At 39.6% G+C, this 19250-nt stretch overlaps 1 protein-coding gene across 1 annotated transcript; it reads right to left on the reverse strand.

The window, feature by feature from the left end:
- Positions 1-7658: 7658 nt before the first annotated feature.
- Positions 7659-18471, reverse strand: TIMM17A (translocase of inner mitochondrial membrane 17A). Its single transcript, XM_069459317.1, has 6 exons — positions 18422-18471; positions 16922-17021; positions 16728-16791; positions 12230-12358; positions 11332-11442; positions 7659-8125 (listed from the first exon to the last, which is right to left on the reverse strand). The coding sequence occupies exons 1-6, from the start codon at positions 18445-18447 to the stop codon at positions 8040-8042; spliced, it is 516 nt and encodes a 171-aa protein (XP_069315418.1). The 5' UTR covers positions 18448-18471; the 3' UTR covers positions 7659-8039.
- Between the last annotated feature and the right edge of the window lie 779 nt (positions 18472-19250).

Genomic DNA, 19250 nt, shown 5'->3' on the forward strand with positions numbered 1-19250 from the left:
CCGGCGCCCCAGGCAGGCCTGTTCCCATCTTTGCGCCAAGGCACCGGGGACCGCACGGCACAGTTTAGCCCTTAGCTGGCCATCGATGGCCTGTTGCTTTTATTTCCCTTACTGTAACGCACAGCTTACTGAGCTAGCAACATCCCTACCGCACACTCTGTCTCTCCTCTGCTCCATGGGCGGAAGTGGCCTTTCTATGAATAATGATGATGTTTTTACCCATCAGTTGGGAAATGAGATTTTTAAAGAGGACAACGTAGGAAGTTTCTCATAAAAAGAAATAGTATCCTATTATGTGTTTCCTAATTTTAAAGAGTTGAAATATATTTTATTTTGTGAAGTGATCCTTATGGTAGATAATTCTTTAGAAATTTCATATAAGTTCAGTGTCAGTTTTCTTAACTCCAAAAACTGTAGGAAACTGTTTTCCTACAGCATTGAGCACAGTGCTTGGTACATACTAGATATTCAATACATCTACCTTGAATTTATTTAATCTCTTACGCAGTAAGTTTTTGCTGAGTATCTACTATATACCAGTTGTTAGGCCGGGTGCTAGGGATATAACTGGAATAAGTCTGGGACAGTCCCTCTCCTTGTGGTGCTCACATTTTAGCATACACACAAGAAAACAAGTCATGACAATTCCATGTGCTGTGCTATGATGTGGCAAGAAAAGTTTGCAGTGGGAGCACAAACGGGAGACACCTAGCCTGAGCTCTCCAGTTAAGTATTGCTGGAGGAAGTTATTCTTGCCTACAGGGTAAAAGCTGTTTGGAGTGGCCAGGCGCGGTGGCTCACACCTGTAATCCTAGCACTCTGGGAGGCCAAGGCGGGTGGATCATTTGAGCTCAGGAGTTCGAGACCAGCCTGAGCAAGACCAAGACCCCCCCCCCCATCTCTACTAAAAATTAAAAAAAATAGAAAGAAATTAGCTGGACAACTAAAAATACGTAGAAAAAATTAGCTGGGCATGGTGGCACTTACCTGTAGTCCCAGCTACTCAGGAGGCTGAGGCAGGAGGATCCCTTGAGCCCAGGAGTTTGAGGTTGCAGTAAGCTAGGCTGACGCCACGGCACTCTAGCCTGGGCAATAGAGTGAGATTGTCTCAAAAAAAAAAAAAAAAGGGGGAACAAACTGTTGATTCACACATCATCATGGATGAATCCTAAATGCGCTAAATGAGGGAGAAGAGATCCAATTACTACATATTGTTGTGGTTCCATTTATATGATGCTTTGGGAAAATCCTGGGACAGTATAGAAAAACCCCCCAAATGAGAGGGAACCGATAGACCAAAGAAAGACTCTGGCAAGTCCAGCTTGGTGAGTTAGATGACTTTATTAAAGGTTACTTATTAAGGCACTTGCTCCTGGGCGGCACAGGAATTTCTTCTCCAAGAGCTCTTTGCCAGCAAAATCCGCATCTGCCCCCGCTGTGGTGCTGGTTTAGATCTCTTCCCAATGAGTAACGCAAAGTTCTTACATTGTATCTTTGCTTGCTCACAGTGAAACAAATCACACAGGCATAGGACCATCGTCATATGCTGTCATGCAACCTGTTAATATTATAAATTTCCACTAAGTGGGGATTTTAGTATGACAATTAGCTAACGGGTACTATAGGACAGCCACCAGCTCTAAAGCACTGACAGCCGGTCTGTGCTGGCCATTTCAAGGCAAGAAAGTGCTGGGGCACCCAATAAAGTACTGGGTACTTTTCCTGGGTCCAGCAGTTATCTTGGTACCTGCCTAGTCTACTATGTAGCAGTTTTGCTGAGCACTCCTGGCTAGCACAGTGTTTCTGTTCTGTGGTAGGGAACTTGCATTTTTCCCTCATGTGACATTCTTGAAATGACAAAACTATAGAAACAGAAAACATATCAGTGTTGCCATGGACGGAAGGAGTCAGAGGAGCAGTTGACTAGAAAAAGGCAGCATGAGGAAATTCTGGGAGTGACGCAACTGTTCTGTGACAAACTGTGGTGGCAGATACCCATCTCCATGCATTGTGAAAATGCACAGAACTGTACGCCATAAAGATTGAATTTTACTGAAAGTAAATTAAAAAGAAAAATCAACCAAGACGTGGAGAGAAGGATGAAGACTGAGAAAACGAATACAACTGCATTGCACATCAGTCACATAACCACCCTGAATGGGGTGGGGAAGAAAGGGGTAGACCTAAATCGCTTTGGAAAATGTTTTGAGTAGATACCAAAAGACTAAAAAGAACTGTGTAAAAAACACTGTAGTCTAGTTGGCAAATCCATTTCTCACAGAAGTATGGTTAAGTCCAAAATATTTTATATTTAACTAGTACAACTGAGGAAAGAAAGATGGCTAGAATCAATCCTGTGGTGCTAGACTGGAGTTGGAGGGACTGGTGGTGTTTGTTTTATACACACGTGGACGGATACAGAAATAAACGTAGACGTACATGAGCACGGGTTGTATCTTGCATGTCTGTACTAGCTTTTGGCACTGGAATGGCCTGGAAGCAGTGACACCCAATGGCAGTGAGCCTATCCTGCATCCAGATTTTGGTTTCTAAATACCATTCTCCAGTAAAAGGAACTTCTTGTTGAAGAGGTTGATTTCAGGGTTTGGGCAGGGAAAATGCAAGATGAGCCTGGGGCTTCTCGTGGTGCTATCAAGTAATTAAGGGCAAAAACCCCAAAAAACAGAAATGAAAAGCAATGTTGAAAGAGCTTAAGCGTCATCCAGAAAGAGCTCTCAATGGCTGAAGTTAGAACCACCCAAGCACATACATAACAACAATATTGGATTATAGCACCCAAATAAAAGAAATACTCAAGTCCATACTGATAAAAATAAGTAAATAAATAAATGGGAGAGAAGAGATGATTCTTCCTTACAGCAGAATTCCAATTAATACAAGCAGAACGAATATGAGAAACAGAAAATCTGTCACAACACCATGTGCCGAACTTAGTGGACAAAAGTGTAAGCAAAAACAGGATATTTGCACAGTCTCAAAGTTTCTCCCCCAAAATATTTATTAATCACAAAAGGAAAAAATAGTAATCTTACGATTGACTGCAGAAAGCCAGAAACAAGTGACCGAGGTTAGTATCACCAGTGACAAACACAGGTACCATCTGCCCCCAGATACGATGCACTGAGAAGAGCGGATTGTCTCTGTGGTGTCCTTTCCAATAATGCACAACTTTAATAAGAACGTATCAAACCCAAACCGAGGTTTCTTCAAAACAAGACTACTATTCTTCAAAAGTATCAAGGTCACAAAAGACAAGCAAAGACAGAAATTGTCACAGATTAGAAAAGACTAAAGAGATAAGGCAATTTACAGAATTCGGGATCCTGTGTTAGCCCTGAAACAGAAAAAGGACATTACAGGAAAAACGGGAGAGATCCAAATAAAGTCTGCAGTTTAGTTAATGTAACTAATGTCTTAGTTTTGATACTTGTTTTATAGTTATAAGATGTTAACATAACAGGAAGCTGAGTGAAATGTATACTAGAACTATTTTTGCAATTTTTCTGGAACTCTAAGGTTATCCCAAAACTAAACAATTTAATATAAAAAATACAAAGAAATACATGGGAATGACAAACACCAAATTCAGGATAACAGGTAACTCTTGTGGGATGTAGGTGAATGAAATCAGGGAGCTGTGCAGAAGGAATTTCAACCGTGTGAACAATGTTTATTTCTTATGGTATGGGGGAGGGTACATGGATATTTAAATATATTTTTTATTACATTTGCATGCCCCAAATACAATACATCTCTTTAAACAGCTTCAGACTTTTGAACTAGGTAACGTCACATCTGCCTATAATTTATTTATTCGCTCAATATTTATCAAGTTATCTATTATAAAGTGTGGTTCCTGTACTCAAGAAATTCAATTTCATCATCTATTGAGATTCAATCCTGCTTCTCCCGTGTCGGTTGCGGGCACAGAGTCTGCCACAATGACTCAATTCTGACACTATAGCAAGAAAGCCACAGACAATACATGTATGAACACATGGCTGTGTTCCATAAGTTATCTACAAAAATAGCTTGGGTGTGGTGTGCTGAGCCATGATGTAACAGATTGAACAGAATTTAGACAGTGAGTTTTAACTAAAACTAACATACCACAGGGTGGAGCTATGATCATGCTTTCGTGATTTGTAGACATTTCTTTCAATAGCAGGTGCAGCTGTACCCATGTCTTCCAAACCCTGACCAGAAATTCACTATTGCATGCCAATCTCACACAAAGCGTCAGATTCTAGGAAAAACAGATGGGATCTCTCTGGGCATTTCAACCTTGAAATTGAGAAACTAACTCCATTATTCCAGGAAAGACCTGGGGAAAAGCTCCTTCCTATTTGCTTGTTGCTCCAATTATTTATTTTGGAATTAAAACAATTTGGGTGTTTTACCTTTTATCCTAAGTTCTACTCTGTATACCAAATTTAGTTTTAGAATATTTCATGTCAGTATTTAAAAAATGTATTTATTATAATCTAGACTACCTGTTTCCTCTCATTTGCTAAACTAGGAAAAAAAAAAAAAAACACAAAACCAAAAACGAAATACCACACTCACACATCCCCTAGAAAACTTATCAATGGATTTCATAATTCAATGTTAGTAGGAAATGAGAGAGAATAGATGAATAGGTATATAATAAGAAAATATTGTAAAAAGTTCATAGTGAAATCTAGGGGCAGCTATATAGGTGTTCACTGTAAAACTCAACTGTAATTACAAGTTTGAGAATTTTCATTTAAAATGTTAGGAAAAAGGGGGACAGGGAGAAAAATGAAAACTAAAAAACCTCTTACAATCTCTTCTACTGTGCTGGGTGTGACAAGACAGGGAAGGCCCAGTCCAAGCACCCTGAGAAGACTGCAAATGAGGCACCTCAGCTGGGTCTTAGATGACTATCAAGTAGGAGCCAGCAAATAGAAGGGGGTGGGCAGAGGAGACAGCACAAGTTTGCTTTTGGATGGTTATAAAACACCTATGCCAGGAACACCACAGATGGTATCATACTTATGGTTTCAAGTGAAAATTAAAGAACAGTTTGCTTTTGCCTCTTTTCCTCTACTTCCCATCTCCAGATTGGACACATCAGGGTATAAACCAACGGCTCCAAGATAAGCTCGAGCACTAAGGGCGGAAAGCCACAAGAGCAGAGCCTGTCCTGACTATAGGATAAAGAAAAAGGAGGCTACCAGCCAAGTGGAAAGAGGCAAGAAGGGTAACTGGGCATGGTGGTAAGAGCCTGTGGGCTGAGGCAGGAGGATCACTTGAACCCAGGAGTTCAAGGCCAGCCTGGGCAATACAGTGAGACCCTGTCTCTTAAAAAAAAAAAAAAAAATTAAAGGAGGCAGGAAGTCTGGGAAACATAACTGGAAAAGTTTTTCTAGGGGTTTCTACCTACTGTCCTGCATATGGTAGATAAAATTTGAAGTCCTTCCAAAAAAACTTGTTTTTCCTATCTTTTTTAATGTTCCATTCTTTTGCCCCACCCCTAATTCCAGAAAATTCATCCGTAAACAGGTACTACTTCAGATATGCTGAGTTGAAGCCACCAGAGTTAACCAATAAAATGGCAAAAACATACCAGCATAACATATACACAAGCCTGAAAAAATCAGAATCTGTGGCCAGGCACGGTGGCTCACACCTACAATCCTAGCACTTTGGAAGGCCAAGGTGGGAGGATCGCTTGAGCCCACGAGTTTTGAGACCAGCATGGACAACATGGCGAGACCCGTCTCCACAAAAATAAATAAATAAAAAAAATTAGCTGGGCGTGGTGGCACACACCTGTAGTCCCAGGTACTCTGGAGGCTGAGCAGGAGGATCCCTTGAGCCCAGGAGTTCGAGGTTATATTGAAGTATCATGACACCACTGCACTCCAACAGGGGCAACAGAGCGAGATCCTATCTTTAAAAAAAAAAAAAGTCAGAATTTGCACGAAAGGACCTTACTTTCCAAACTGATACACTATTTAAAAGAAAAGGAATTTAGGAGACCTTAAGAAATGTAAAGCATTTTCTTGGCAATTCAACATGTTCTCAGTTTGAATTGCTCTTCTAACATACAACTCCTTGTATTTATGACTGACAGTTGGAGAGCCATAGACTTTTAAAAACAAATTATCTCCAAAAAAGATATATAAATGGCCAATAAGCACATGAAAGCTAAGTATCATTAGTCATGAGGGAAGTGCAAATCACAACCACACTGAGATACCACTTCACATCTACTAGGATGGCTGTAATACCAAAAAAAAAAAAAAAAAAAAAAAGGGAAAATAACACAATGTTGGCAAGGGCATAGAGAAATTAGAACCCTTATATTGCTGTTGGGAATATAAAATGGTACAGCTGATGGGAAAACAGTTCCTCAAAGTTAAATACAGAACTACTATATGACCCAGCTATACACTCCCAGGTATATATCCAAAAGAACCAAAAGTAGAGATATTTGCACCCCAATGTTCATAGCAGCATAATTCACAATAGCCAAAAGGTGGAAACAACCCAAGTGACCATCACAGATGAATGAATAAACAAAATGTGGTACATACACACAATGGAGCATTATTCAGCCATAAAAAGGAATGAGTTTTGGTATATGCTACAACATGGATGGACCTTAAAACATATGCTAAGTTAATTAAGACAGATACAGGACAAATCTTACATGATTCCACTTATATGAGGTACACAGAATAGGCAAATTCACAGACAGAAAGTAGAACTGTGGTTACCAGGGGGTGGGGGAAGAATGGGAAGTTGTTATTTAAGGGGTACAGAGTTTACACTGGTGATGATGAGAACATTTTGCATATACATAGTGGTGATACAACATTGTAACAATTTCAGTGCCACTGAATTGTACACTTACAAATTCGTAAGATAATAAAAGTTTATGCATATTTTATCACAATGAAAACCCTAAATTATCATATCATAGTAAGTGATTAAATGCTTACTGTGCTTGTGGCATTGGGCCAAAAGACAAATGTGTGTTTATAGCACACACATGGATTTGCTCTCCACTCCAGACACATGCGGGCAAACAGGGAATTACCAATACCACGCCTTCTATAAAGCCACATGTCACTTCCAATGTACTCAGGAAAATGTCCCCCTGAGAAATGCTAATCCATTTTCCAGGCCCAAACAATGCCCAAAATACACCCTTTATAGAAGAGCCACTTCAGAGGACTTGGAACATATTAAAAATAGCACATATTTTGTTTTTAAGCATATAACGAACATCAGACTTTTCCAGTATCACTGTACCCTCCACAAATTCTTCATATAGAATTGAGTATATTGGAAGCAAGTTGTTTCTGGTACAGTTTCTGATTATCAGGAATCAAAACACAACAGCCCTAAAGGTAAGAGAGTTTTGTATCTAACATCTTCAAAATCAAGACATAGCATACTTTACTTTCAAAATGGAGTACAAATATTTTACCATATCCTTCAATCCATAGAGCATTGCACTGTAAGATGATTCACGTTGACTCTGCATGATTCTTCTCACACGTAATTCACTTCAAGTTAGAGGAGGGACGAACTATAAAACATGCATTATTTGAAGTATGCAAGCATGAAAAAGTAGAACTCTAAAACTTATCTTAAAAAAACAGTAAGTTCCAGGAGCTTTTTATTGTTTGAATAACAGAATACACAAAACCAGGCAGAGAAGTCCTCAAGGAAATGATGGTCACGTTCCACTGTTATTTGACCTTTGGTCCTTCATCTTTTAAGCACTTATATGTTCTTTTAATGATATTAGACACTTATTTTGATCACAAATGCAATTCAAGTGTGAATAAATAAATGTATTATCTTTTAAGACCCCTACCCCATGTTCCTTTAAATAGAAAAAAGTACTAAATGTCTCTTCATAGCCTATTTGGCCATAGTTTTAAAAACCTATGTTTTTAAAAACAGATTGTGACTTGATCTTCTGAAATCCTTCTCAAACTACAGCTCATTCTGTTTAAAGAAATCCTGGGCAAGACGTCCTACTGATATTGTCGATAGTCTCCGAAAGGTGAGGACGGTAACTGTGTTGAAGGCAACTGGGAGGGGTCTTCAGCAAACTGAGGGCCTACAAGTAAGAAAAAAGGTTTTAAAAAATCACCTGAATATTATATAATTAAAAAGAACAAGTCTCTATAGAAAGTAAATCAATCAACTAAAAAATTACTTGCTATATTACAGCTGTAACCTGAATTTCTTTATACATCCACTTAATTGTCATTAGCATAGTGGAGAACCTTCAAATTTGGTATAATATATGACAGACTGATTTCTGTTATGTTCCAGAATGAACAGCTTTCAAATGCTATGGATTAACTACATCAAGAAGCAACATTCAAGTTTTCTTTTTTTTTTTTTTTTTCTTTTTCTTTTTTTTTTTTTTTGGGCGAGCCTCACAGTCCCATGAGTGGAACTAGAGAAGCCGCAACATTCAAGTTTTTAAAGCAATTGCTATAACAAGCTGCCATATATCAAGATTGGAAGAATCTCTCCCACCTCTTGACATATTTCTCAGTGACTATTTAAAATTATTTTCACAAAGTTTAAGTATCTTAGTCATGTTTTAAGAGAACTTGGTAATCCAATTTATATAACCAATTAAGTAAGGAATGAGCTCTGAAATGGGAAGATACCCTGTAGCTTGCTGTAGAACAAAGACTTACAGTTTTAGTTTTCAAAACATGGAAGGGCCTATAAACTAAGAAAAAAAATGCAGCTCTTAAAAAAAAGGAGACTTTTACAGTACTAATCCATCTTTTTTCTCTTTAGGGAAACTGAAGTAGACTAGAACATAGCTGGAAGGAAGAGAGAAAGAGGGCAGTGGTAAAATTCCCTGACGTTTGCCAAGTGCTTTATTCCAGCCACATATTTTTATTTCATTATACAAGTTGTATCTGTTCATTATAGAAAACCTGAAAAGATACTGGGTGAAAAAGATAAACCAAAGACAAACATTGTTACCATTTAGATACAGTTCTTTTTTTTTTTTTTGAGACAGAGTCTCACTCTGTTGCCCGGGCTATAGAGTGCCGTGGCGTCAGCCTAGCTCACAGCAACCTCAAACTCCTGGGCTCAAGCGATCCTCCTGCCTCAGTCTCCCGAGTAGCTGGGACTACAGGCATGCGCCACCATGCCCGGCTAATTTTTTCTACATATTTTTAGTTGTCCAGCTAATTTCTTTCTATTTTTAGTAGAGATGGGGTCTCACTCTTGCTCAGGCTGCTCTCAAACTCCTGACCTCGAGTGATCCTCCTGCCTCGGCCTCCCAGAGTGCTAGGATAACAGGTGTGAGCCACCGCACCTGGCCTCTATCTACTCTTTTATTACAGTTTTAAGAACTTTTTCATGTAAGTTCATTGGAAAAATATAATTAACGTCACAGATTTCCCCCCATACAGCTTTTCAGAAACACATTTCCTGTCTAAAAATATACCTCTTTTAAGCTGCTTCTATATAAATGCTTAGTTTTAATTACTGAAAAGGAGATTCCCTCTAAGAGGAAAAGCCTAAAGCAAAGTAACCAAGGCTAATTCCCATAAGACAATGTAACTAGTTAAGTTTGTTATATCCATTTCTGAATTTCTGCAAATAATGGAACAATCTTTTGATGTTTTATGTGAAGTCTTTCACATTAAATTAGTCAAAACAAATTAAAAAGCAAAATTAGGAAGTGACCATCATAACAGAGTGTTAACGCACAAGTAAGGACTAAAAAAACAGAAACATGAGGTGAGAGGGTCCACAAGGCCATCTAGATCACTCCATTGGCATATAGGAGGTGCACCTGAAAATTGTGCCAAAGATATATCGAATCTCTTGCTAGGTGCCTGAGGGAAATTAAATCAAATTGGGAGGTATGATCTATTCCTAAGTATATGCTGAATCTTTTCCAAGCTCAAAAATAATTTTCAACACATATCACTATTCTATATATTTCCTTCCCAAATGCCAGGTCATATATGTTTTCATTACTATAATCCATACAGGATCTTTCTGCTTTCTTCCAATGTCAAGGGATATTTTGATTTAGACACTGAAGTTTTTTTTGTTTTTTGTTTTGTTTTTGTAATTTAAAGAGAGAGGGTCCTGTTATGTGTCCAGGCAGGCCTCAAACTCCTGGGCTCAAGAGATCCTCCTGCCTCAGCCTCCCAAGTAGCTGGGACTACAGGTGCATGCTACCATGCTACAGTGTCCAGCTTAGACACTGAAATTTTTGATAGTTACAAGAAACTGTACAAGTTAACGGCTGGGCAGAGTGGCTCATACCTGTAATCCCAGCTACTGGAGAGGCTGAGGCATAAGGATTACTTAAGCCCAGGAGTTCAAGACCAGCCTGGGTAACATAGCAAGACCCTGTCTCTACAAAAAATTTAAAAAATTAGCCGAGCATTGTGGTGCATGACTGTAGTCCTAGCTACTCAGAAGGCTGAGGCAAAATGATGGCTTGAGCCCAGGAATTGGGGGTTGCAGTGAGCTATCATTGTACCACTGTACTACAGCCTGGGCAATAGAGCAAGATTCTGTCTCTTAAAAAAAATAAAAATAGAAGAAACTGTACAAGTTAACAGCTAACCAAATATTATTCTATGACTATGTAATGATCAATCAGCCCACAATTTAAATTTTCTCCTATGCATCACATAAGAGGAACAATTAGCAACAAATTACATTACCAACTTCTCGAAGAGACTTTTCCTACGAACCCTAAAGTGACCCTTCCAAATGTAAGTCACTTGCTACCACCCTATTTTATTTTCTTCAAAGCAAGCAACACTATCTGAAATAATCTCATTTATCTATGAATGTGTTAGTCTGTCTTCCCTCACTAGAACGTTAAGTCCTTGAGGGCAGGGACTGTCCTGTTCACTACCGTACCCTCAGCACCTGCAACAGTGCCCGGCACTGATGTACAGTAAGAAGTTGTCAACTGACTACCATTATTGTTACACATCTGCATAACCATTATTCAAGCACCTTTAGAATCACCATAAACTTCTTAGAAGAAGCAAATAAGCACTGATAAAACTTAAGAACTATAATGAAAGATCAACAGCAAATTATCTAACCAAAGCATTGTTGTTTTTGTGGCTAAAAATGATTACATTCGTGTCCACCTTTTCAACTAGAACCAGAGCCTATTGTCCCCATAAACCACACCATATTAATACGTAATGTAGAGAAATCAAAAACTACCAGACAAAATATGTCTTTCTTAACATCCGGAAACCATTCCAAAATGTCTGTGCTATGGTATTAAGTAGAAAGGAGACTCACCATTGGGAAACTGTGCAGAGGCAAATCTTGTCAACAAGATACCAGCTCCTTCAATTAAAGCTAGGAGAATGCCACCCATCGCGGCTGACCCAACCATGGCCACTGGTCCATCTGAAGACATTAATAACAAAGAGATTACTTTAATAGATAGTAAAGGAGGGTGCTATCTATATTGCTGTCCCCATTTCCAAACTCTTGTTCTCATTGTCCAAGACGCAGTCAATAAACTATGGCACACAGGTCAAATCCAGCCCACTGCCTGTATCTGTAAAGCAAGTTTTATTGGACAACGCCATGCTCTTTCATTTATGTAATAACTGTGGCTGCTTTCATGCTATGACAGCAGAGTTGAGCAGCTGTGACAAAGACCACACAGCTGCTCAAAGCCTTAAATATTTACTTTCTGGCCTTTTACAGAAAAAGTTTGTGAACCCTGGTCTAAACCACTAAGCCCAAAGAAATTCTGGGTTGCTCTCTGTCCCAAAGATCCAGAAGATGGTTCTAAGCTCTTTATTTATAACAATCCTATGTAGCAGGTACTATTACTAATTCCAGAATACTGATAAAGAAACAATAGCACAAAAAGTTTGGTAAACTGCCCAGTCACACAGCTAATAAATGGCAGAACTGGGACCTAAAGTGTTCTTAACTACTGTAACGTAAGGGTTAGAACCCCATGCTATCTCATTCTCAAAGTTCCAAATAAATAAATCCCCTTAATTTTTTTCAAATCACTATATACTGATACAGTGAATTTGAATAACATGAATACTGTGTATTTATGCTATACCAAATTAAGCAATGCTCAGTTTTATACATTACAGATGTCATTCCATTAAGGCACGTTAAGTTTTTCCAAAAAGTGTGGCTTCGGCCCGTGTCTTTAGTGATTGCTTACTTCTTGCTGCCAGGATGGCCCCTGTTAAGGCCCCACTCGTGATGGAGTTCCAGGGATCTTCCTTTCCTCTGACTTGAACCATACTGCAATCAATCATGGAAAACAGGCCTCCCCAAACTGCGAAGCTACCTATTTCATTTTAAAAAGAAACAAACAAATACTAATTTCACCTTATATTTGAAATGTTATAGTCAAGAATAAGTTTATATAACACTCAGTATATTTTCAAATCCCTCATACTCCAAAAAAATATATGTAAACACAGGTTTGAATAAACACTGAATGAAAGTCAGAATATTTATCTTTTGAATAAAGCTCGGATTATATTTATATCAGCTGGAAAATTAGCAATGGCCCAAAGCCTAGAAGAAATAAGCCAGGACTGACAGTCAGGCTGCGTATGTCTAGCAACACGCAAATCACCCTTTCGGAACAACATCTCTGCCTACGCAGCAATACACAAGATCAAACCACCCTGCTTCCTCCTACCTTCTCCTTTTCTTTTACACCTTGACTTACCTCTATTTTTTCCTCTCTTCATTAAGTGTCATTGAGCATCTACTCTATGAAAATCACTGATGAAAATATTAATACAAAAGAAATCCAGCTATTCTGGAATGTATTACACGTGTAAGCTAATATATGCTCAAGTGGCAAATGAATGACATAAGTACTTAGAATTATGGAACATCAAGAGAATAGAAACTACCTTTCCATCCTTTATTTCTCAAGCACAAATCTAAAAACAACTTTAAATAAGCAGATTACTTGACTCTTAAACTCTACCTAAACACAAAAACAATTTTACAAAACAAAGACCCATACACATAGACACACAAGTACAAACAAAATTTAAAAATATTATAACACCAGGATTTTAATTGTCAGCATTTCTGGGTGACAAAACAGATGATTTAATATCTTTGTGCCTTTCTATATTTTCCAAATCTTCTAAAATGAATACAGAAGATCTGTATCATATGAAAAGAGTTATTATACTAAATGCTGCATTTGACTAGGAAGAAAGAAAGAATGAGAAAAGAAAAGAAAAATCTCAGGGTAGCAGGTAACAGGATGTCTTAACAGGAGCAATAAACTGAGTTCCACCAAATATTTGAACCAGCCCATCTCCTGGATCTTTCCCAGTTTTCACGTTATCAGTTAAATCTAGTAGATAGTACCAGTGGAAGTTATAGCAAAAGCTCCCTCATTTTTGGTACAATATTAGACATCACATACTACATAACAATAAACCAGTTGTTTTTCCTCAGTAATTCTATGCCCCAGGAAAGCACTATGATGTCTAAGTATGTTAGAACTATTTCACTAAATTCTTCAGACAAGACTCTCCCATTTCCTCACAAGGGTCTGAAATCTCCCCATTCCCTAAGAATCACTGCCAGAGTAAGCTAAGGTTATATGAGAGTCCAAGCAGGGTAAGGAGGGTATCTACGCAGAAGGGGAGCCTGGTGTGGGGAGCCAGAGCAAGGTGAGGGGGATGTCAACACCCTTGGGAGTCAGAGAATGAGCAGAGTAAGGAGAGACTCACAGGGAAGGGCAGCCTGGCATGGAGTGTCAGAGTATATCCAGGGCACCCTGCTGCAGAGTGCAATAGTCCAAGCAGGGCAAGGAGGGAGGTATACATATGAAAAAATAATGAACTCCATGGGGCTGATGTGGAATCACAAGGTATCAATGTGAACTCATGATTTTTAATATATACAGATTTATAGAAATATAAATTCGTGTGTATGCATGTAATTAGTGTATGTTTATATATATACACACACACAGGACAATGTTTTCAAGCTCTATTACAAAGAGGGCGTGGGAATAGCAACACTCCAATAATAATAATAATAACAATAACAACACACTCAGTGCCCATAGTTTGGCTTCTAAATACCATTCTCAACTAAAAGGAACTAGGAGAAATGGCAGACTCAACGGCTAAGACAGGGAAAGCGAAAGTACAAAATGAGCCTGGAACAGCTCCCAAAATGCAAGAAAGGGCTTGAAGAATAACAGAGACATGCCAAAACCCTATCTTATTCCCCCTATGAAAATATAAAACCTTTCAGGATACAACTGTGATTTTTCCATGTTGCCGGTCCCTGAATCTTGATTTGAAGGCCTTTGTAAATGCTCACACCAAATTAAACTGAAAATGTCACCCCCAGAAATGCTGACAATTAAAATCTTGGTGTTATGTTTTTAGATGTTTGTACTTGTGTATGTATGTGCATGTCTACTTTTGGAATTCAAGACTAGGACTTCTCAATATACTGTTTTCCAAAAAAGGCTGATCTCAAGGATTTGAAATGGAAGATTTCTATTCACTCATACCACCATCCACTCTTCCTGTATTTTACCCTGCTTTTTAAAAAAATAAACTTTAATTTTACAATAGTTTTAGATTTTTTTTTTTTTAAAGAGACAGGGTCTCACCATGTTGCTCAAGCTGGCCTCAAACTCCTAGACGTATGTGATCCTCCCACCTCAGCATTCTGAAGAGCTGGGACTACAGGCATGTGCCACTGAGCCAGGCAACAGTAACTTCACATTTAGACATATTTAGAAAAGCTGTGAAGAATGTATAGAGTTCCCACATATCTCACACCAGTTTTCCCTATTACTGACATGTACGTCAGCATGGGGCATTTGTCACAACTAATGACCCAATATTGATACATTATTGTTAACTGAACTCCATACTTAATTCAGATTGCCTTAGTTGTTATGTCCTTTTTCGGTTCCAGGGCACTACCTTTCATTTAGCTGTCGTGTCTCCTTAGGCTTCTCTTGGCAGTGACAGTTATCTGATTGTTTTTTAACTCAGCGAAGTTAAGGTGATAGAAACAGCATCTCAAAAACCAAGTAAAAACCCACAAGGCTTCTGCATATACTAGAGGTTCAGGGTTTGGTGTGACTTTAATACGACTTTTCATTCTTGAACAACACAGTAACCACAAATACAAACGAAAATTAGTTACTATTTACTTTCCAGAGTATACAATTATTACAGAGGGGAAAGGAAACAAAAAAGATACTTCAACCAAATCACCTCAACCCCCAGGGCCTCAATTTCCTCATTTAGAAATGAGGATAATGACAGTACTAACTTCTTTCACTTCGGTGAGAATTAAATATGATAATGTTGTAAAACACTTAGTATAGCACTTGACAAATACTAAGCACTCAATAAATGGTAGCTATTAGCTACTGTCTTCAAAAGAAAAATATGCTAAAAACAAAGAGAAGATTATTCTGACGCAAAAAATTTCTAAGGATGACTGGAGTGTTGAGTCTTTTTCATGTCTTAACACAGTCTCTCCAGTCTGACTATATCTTTGTAAGTGAATGTAACCTCCAAACTTTTTTGTCATCTCCCTTCTTCCAGCTTCTGAATAACCAAGTTTAATACATTAACTTCCATGTGAGTTGTATTTAACTCACACTAGTTTTGAGCCCGGGGCCTTGTGAAACATATGTAATGCACACGTCTCTTCATTTTATTTATTTACTTTTTGAGACAGAGTCTCACTCTGTTGCCTGGGCTAGAGTGCCATGGCCTCAGCCTAGCTCACAGCAACCTCAAATTCCTGGGCTCAAGCAATCCTCCTGCCTCAGTCTCCTAAGTAGTTGGGTGGGACTACAGGCATGTGCCACCATGCATAATTTTGTTCTATTTTTAGTAGAGACAGGGTCTCACTCTTGCTCAGGCTGGTCTCATACTCCTGACCTCAAGCAATCCTCCAGCCTCAGCCTCCCAGAGCACTAGGATTACAGGTGTGAGCCACTGTGCGTGGCTATGCATGCGTCTCTTTACCTTGGGAGCCATGTGAACTATTTTTCAAGCTGCATATAACTCACGCACAGAAAACAATAAAAAACAACAATGTTTCCATTAAATTAGAAAGGGTCATTTTGTTTTCAAAGTTTTTATTCTGTTTTCGTAATAAAACACCATGGCCACAAGGAAAAAAAGTTTTTTTCTAGTGTGGCAGTCAATGTGCTGAAAAGTACAAAGGATGTAATCTTCAAATTTTGCAATGACCTCTGCACAATGTCTAAAAGCTAACCTTGGAGAAGAGCCCAATCAGGTTGATCAGTTTCTCTCTCATGAAACCCCAATCCTTCAGATCACATTCTCTTCAGCTTTATGTTACCTCAGAAGCTATCATTCCTGACTCTCACAAACCTGAACTTTAAACACATTGTCTTCCTTCTGGAGAAGGAGAAAAAAAAAAAAAAAAAAAAAAAATCACTAAGCATCTGAAGGACACAGACAAAATTTTCAAATGAATACAATAATTCAAGTCAACTTTCTGAACAAACCATAAATTAAGAAGAACCTACAGGGATATTAGTTTGTGACAAGCTGCTAGACCAAATTAAAATCACTAACTGGTATCATCTAAAAAAGAAAAAACATAGCTCCATATTCAAATAAACAGAAAAAAATAATCTAGAGTACAAATGAAACAATTCTGCTCACCTCCCAACTGTGGAGCCCTGGTTTTAATAGCTGTCAAACTCCCTCGTAGTCTGTGGTTTACTCCCTATAACAAAACAAAAGGAAGCAACCAAAAATATAATATATTGGAAGTATAATACACTTCTACCCACTGATGGGCCCACCAGTAATATTACTTATCAGGAGATGATAAAATAAGACCATCACCTACTTACCACTGGAGAATTTCGAAAACCTTTGATAGCTTGAAAGATACCACCACCAATGGTACCCATTGTAAAGGCCCCACCGCAGTCATCCACAATTCGCCAGGGGCTAAGAACAGGGGGGGGGAAAAAGATGATCATATTTCTCATTCATAAACCATAAAACCTTCTTTGCTAACACAGTAAGGCATGCAACAGTTTCCACAGCAACAGAGCAGTCAAAAGATCAAAGCAGTTTTGACTACAAAACTAACCAGGTAACTGACTATATTGCTTTAGGACATACGTACTAAGAGAAAGCAAAGGGCTACCTACTGATTTAGTAAATGAAAATTCATTATTTTTATAAGATCTTTATCTCAACAAAGTTAAATACTTTGCCCCCGTTAAGCTGACATTATGCCATATCAAGCAGCAGTTTACAGTATGCTGAGTCCTGCATATCCGATCACAATCCAAGAAGGGGGTAGGTAACTGCCTTTGAAGAAGGTAAGTTGGAAGAGCCAGGAGGCACTGAAACATGTATCTTGTATGCCATTTGGTGGAGGTTCGGGGGGAGGAAGCAAACAGCAGGCTTCAGGGCTAAGGATAGTAATGTAATAATAACTCAGAGTCCTGGGCATTTTCACAACTTGAGCACACCTTGGTTCTTGCTCTTACATAATTAAAAAAGTGATTAACCCAAATAGTGAGATTTGATTTTTCAATTATGACCCCAGAAACTTTAAACTTAGACAACCTGGGACTACTCTCTGATAGCAATTACACCGTTTTATAATTATCTATGCGCCTAATTTATTCATGCTTTTATTCCTTGAACCCAACCAACTGCTAACACAGAGCCCTCACTCAATACATGCTGAATGAAAGAATGAATTTCTGCTAATGGCTTTTCACAAAACATAAGCTACTATTTCTTCCTATATTACAGACAACTTTTGCCCCTCTCCCCCCTCCAAGGGGTAATTCCAAGCAAGAAAACCAGACTCTAGCCTAATGGGGCTTATCCAACCCCCTTGGGTAAAATCTATGCTCCAGGTCATTTGAAATGCTTCACCCTGCGGACACGTATCATGATACAAGCAAGGCCTCAAGAACAGCACTCCCTCAGAGGCCTATCTTGCTTTCCTAACACAGGAACTGAGCAAGGCGAGGCGTAGGAGCGCGCCCAAGGTCACCTCAGCGGGCAGACAGGACAACGGACCCCGCACAAGGCCAACTGTGCCCTGCGTTGGGAGGAGGCTCCGAGGCTCCATGAAGCCCAAGCCTGAACCTCCTCCTCATCCACCACAAGGTCACAGGAGTGCTGGGCTGGGGGCGGCGGGGTTCCCGAGGCCGAGTGGACGGGGTGCGGCACAGGGCTGAGAAGCCGACTGGCCGCTCAAGTCTGCACTGCCCACGGTTAGCAGGCCCAAGCTGACGAACCTGCGGCTGCGTGTGGCTAGCACCTGGGGAGACTAGACAGGGGACAACGACAGCCGTGGACAGAAGACAGCACGTGAGACTCACCAAGGCTCTCGAGCATACTCCTCCATCTTGACTCCAGCGGCGCAAGGGATGCCGGGCAAGCTGGGCGGAGCCTGACCCCAACCGCGGAAGTGATCACGAGAGGAGGGCGTTGAGGTCTACAGGGATTGGGTCATCGTTTCACCCGGCAGCCAATGGGAGCCGCCACTCCCCGGAAGCTGAGAATGAGAAAGAGTTCCTTACCCCGTCACCAGTTTCCGTGGCCTGGGATAAACCTGATATTATTCCGCTAGGATTCTTCAAACTTACTAAATACGTTTCCTTTTTTCAATACTTTTGCTGTCAACTGTGAATTAATGCTACCTAATTCGTCATGGATTGTGAACATCTTACCCACTACACGTAGCTCCTTTAGGGCGGACGATGTCTCAGTCTTTTATAGTAATCAGGTGCCAGAATGTAGTAGATGCTCAGTAAGTGTTTGTGAAACGGAACTATTTGGGCCATCTGTGGTGCCGTGACCAATTTGCAGCCCTCGATTCGTGGGCCATAGACGACAGGATCACCAGAAGGGGTGAGGGATGTTCTGCCCCGAGAAGAGGCGGGGGCGGGGACAAAGTCCAAAAAAATACCAAACCAGAAAAAAACCTCAATCATGTGATGGCTGTGAAAGGTGCTCCTCTCCATTCTGTACTTTTGCAATCGACTTTGAAACACAGCTCGGTGCGGTGGCTCACGCCTATAATCCCAGCACTTTGGGAGGCTGAGGCGAGAGGATTGCTTGAGTCCAGGAATTCTAGACCAGCCTGAGCAACATAACGGAGAAACCCCATCTCTACAAAGCATTAAAAAAAAAAAAAAAAAAAAAAAT

This window comes from Eulemur rufifrons, chromosome 27 (genome assembly GCF_041146395.1).
Source record: "Eulemur rufifrons isolate Redbay chromosome 27, OSU_ERuf_1, whole genome shotgun sequence".
Taxonomy (NCBI): domain Eukaryota; kingdom Metazoa; phylum Chordata; class Mammalia; order Primates; family Lemuridae; genus Eulemur; species Eulemur rufifrons.

Coding starts and splice junctions, on each gene's coding strand:
- TIMM17A (XM_069459317.1), bottom strand. CDS start 18,447: ATGGAGGAGTATGCTCGAGAGCCTTG. Junction 17,022..18,421: donor GAGTATGCTCGAGAGCCTTG/GTGAGTCTCACG, acceptor CCCTGTTCTTAG/CCCCTGGCGAATTGTGGATG. Junction 16,792..16,921: donor GTTTTCGAAATTCTCCAGTG/GTAAGTAGGTGA, acceptor GTTTTGTTATAG/GGAGTAAACCACAGACTACG.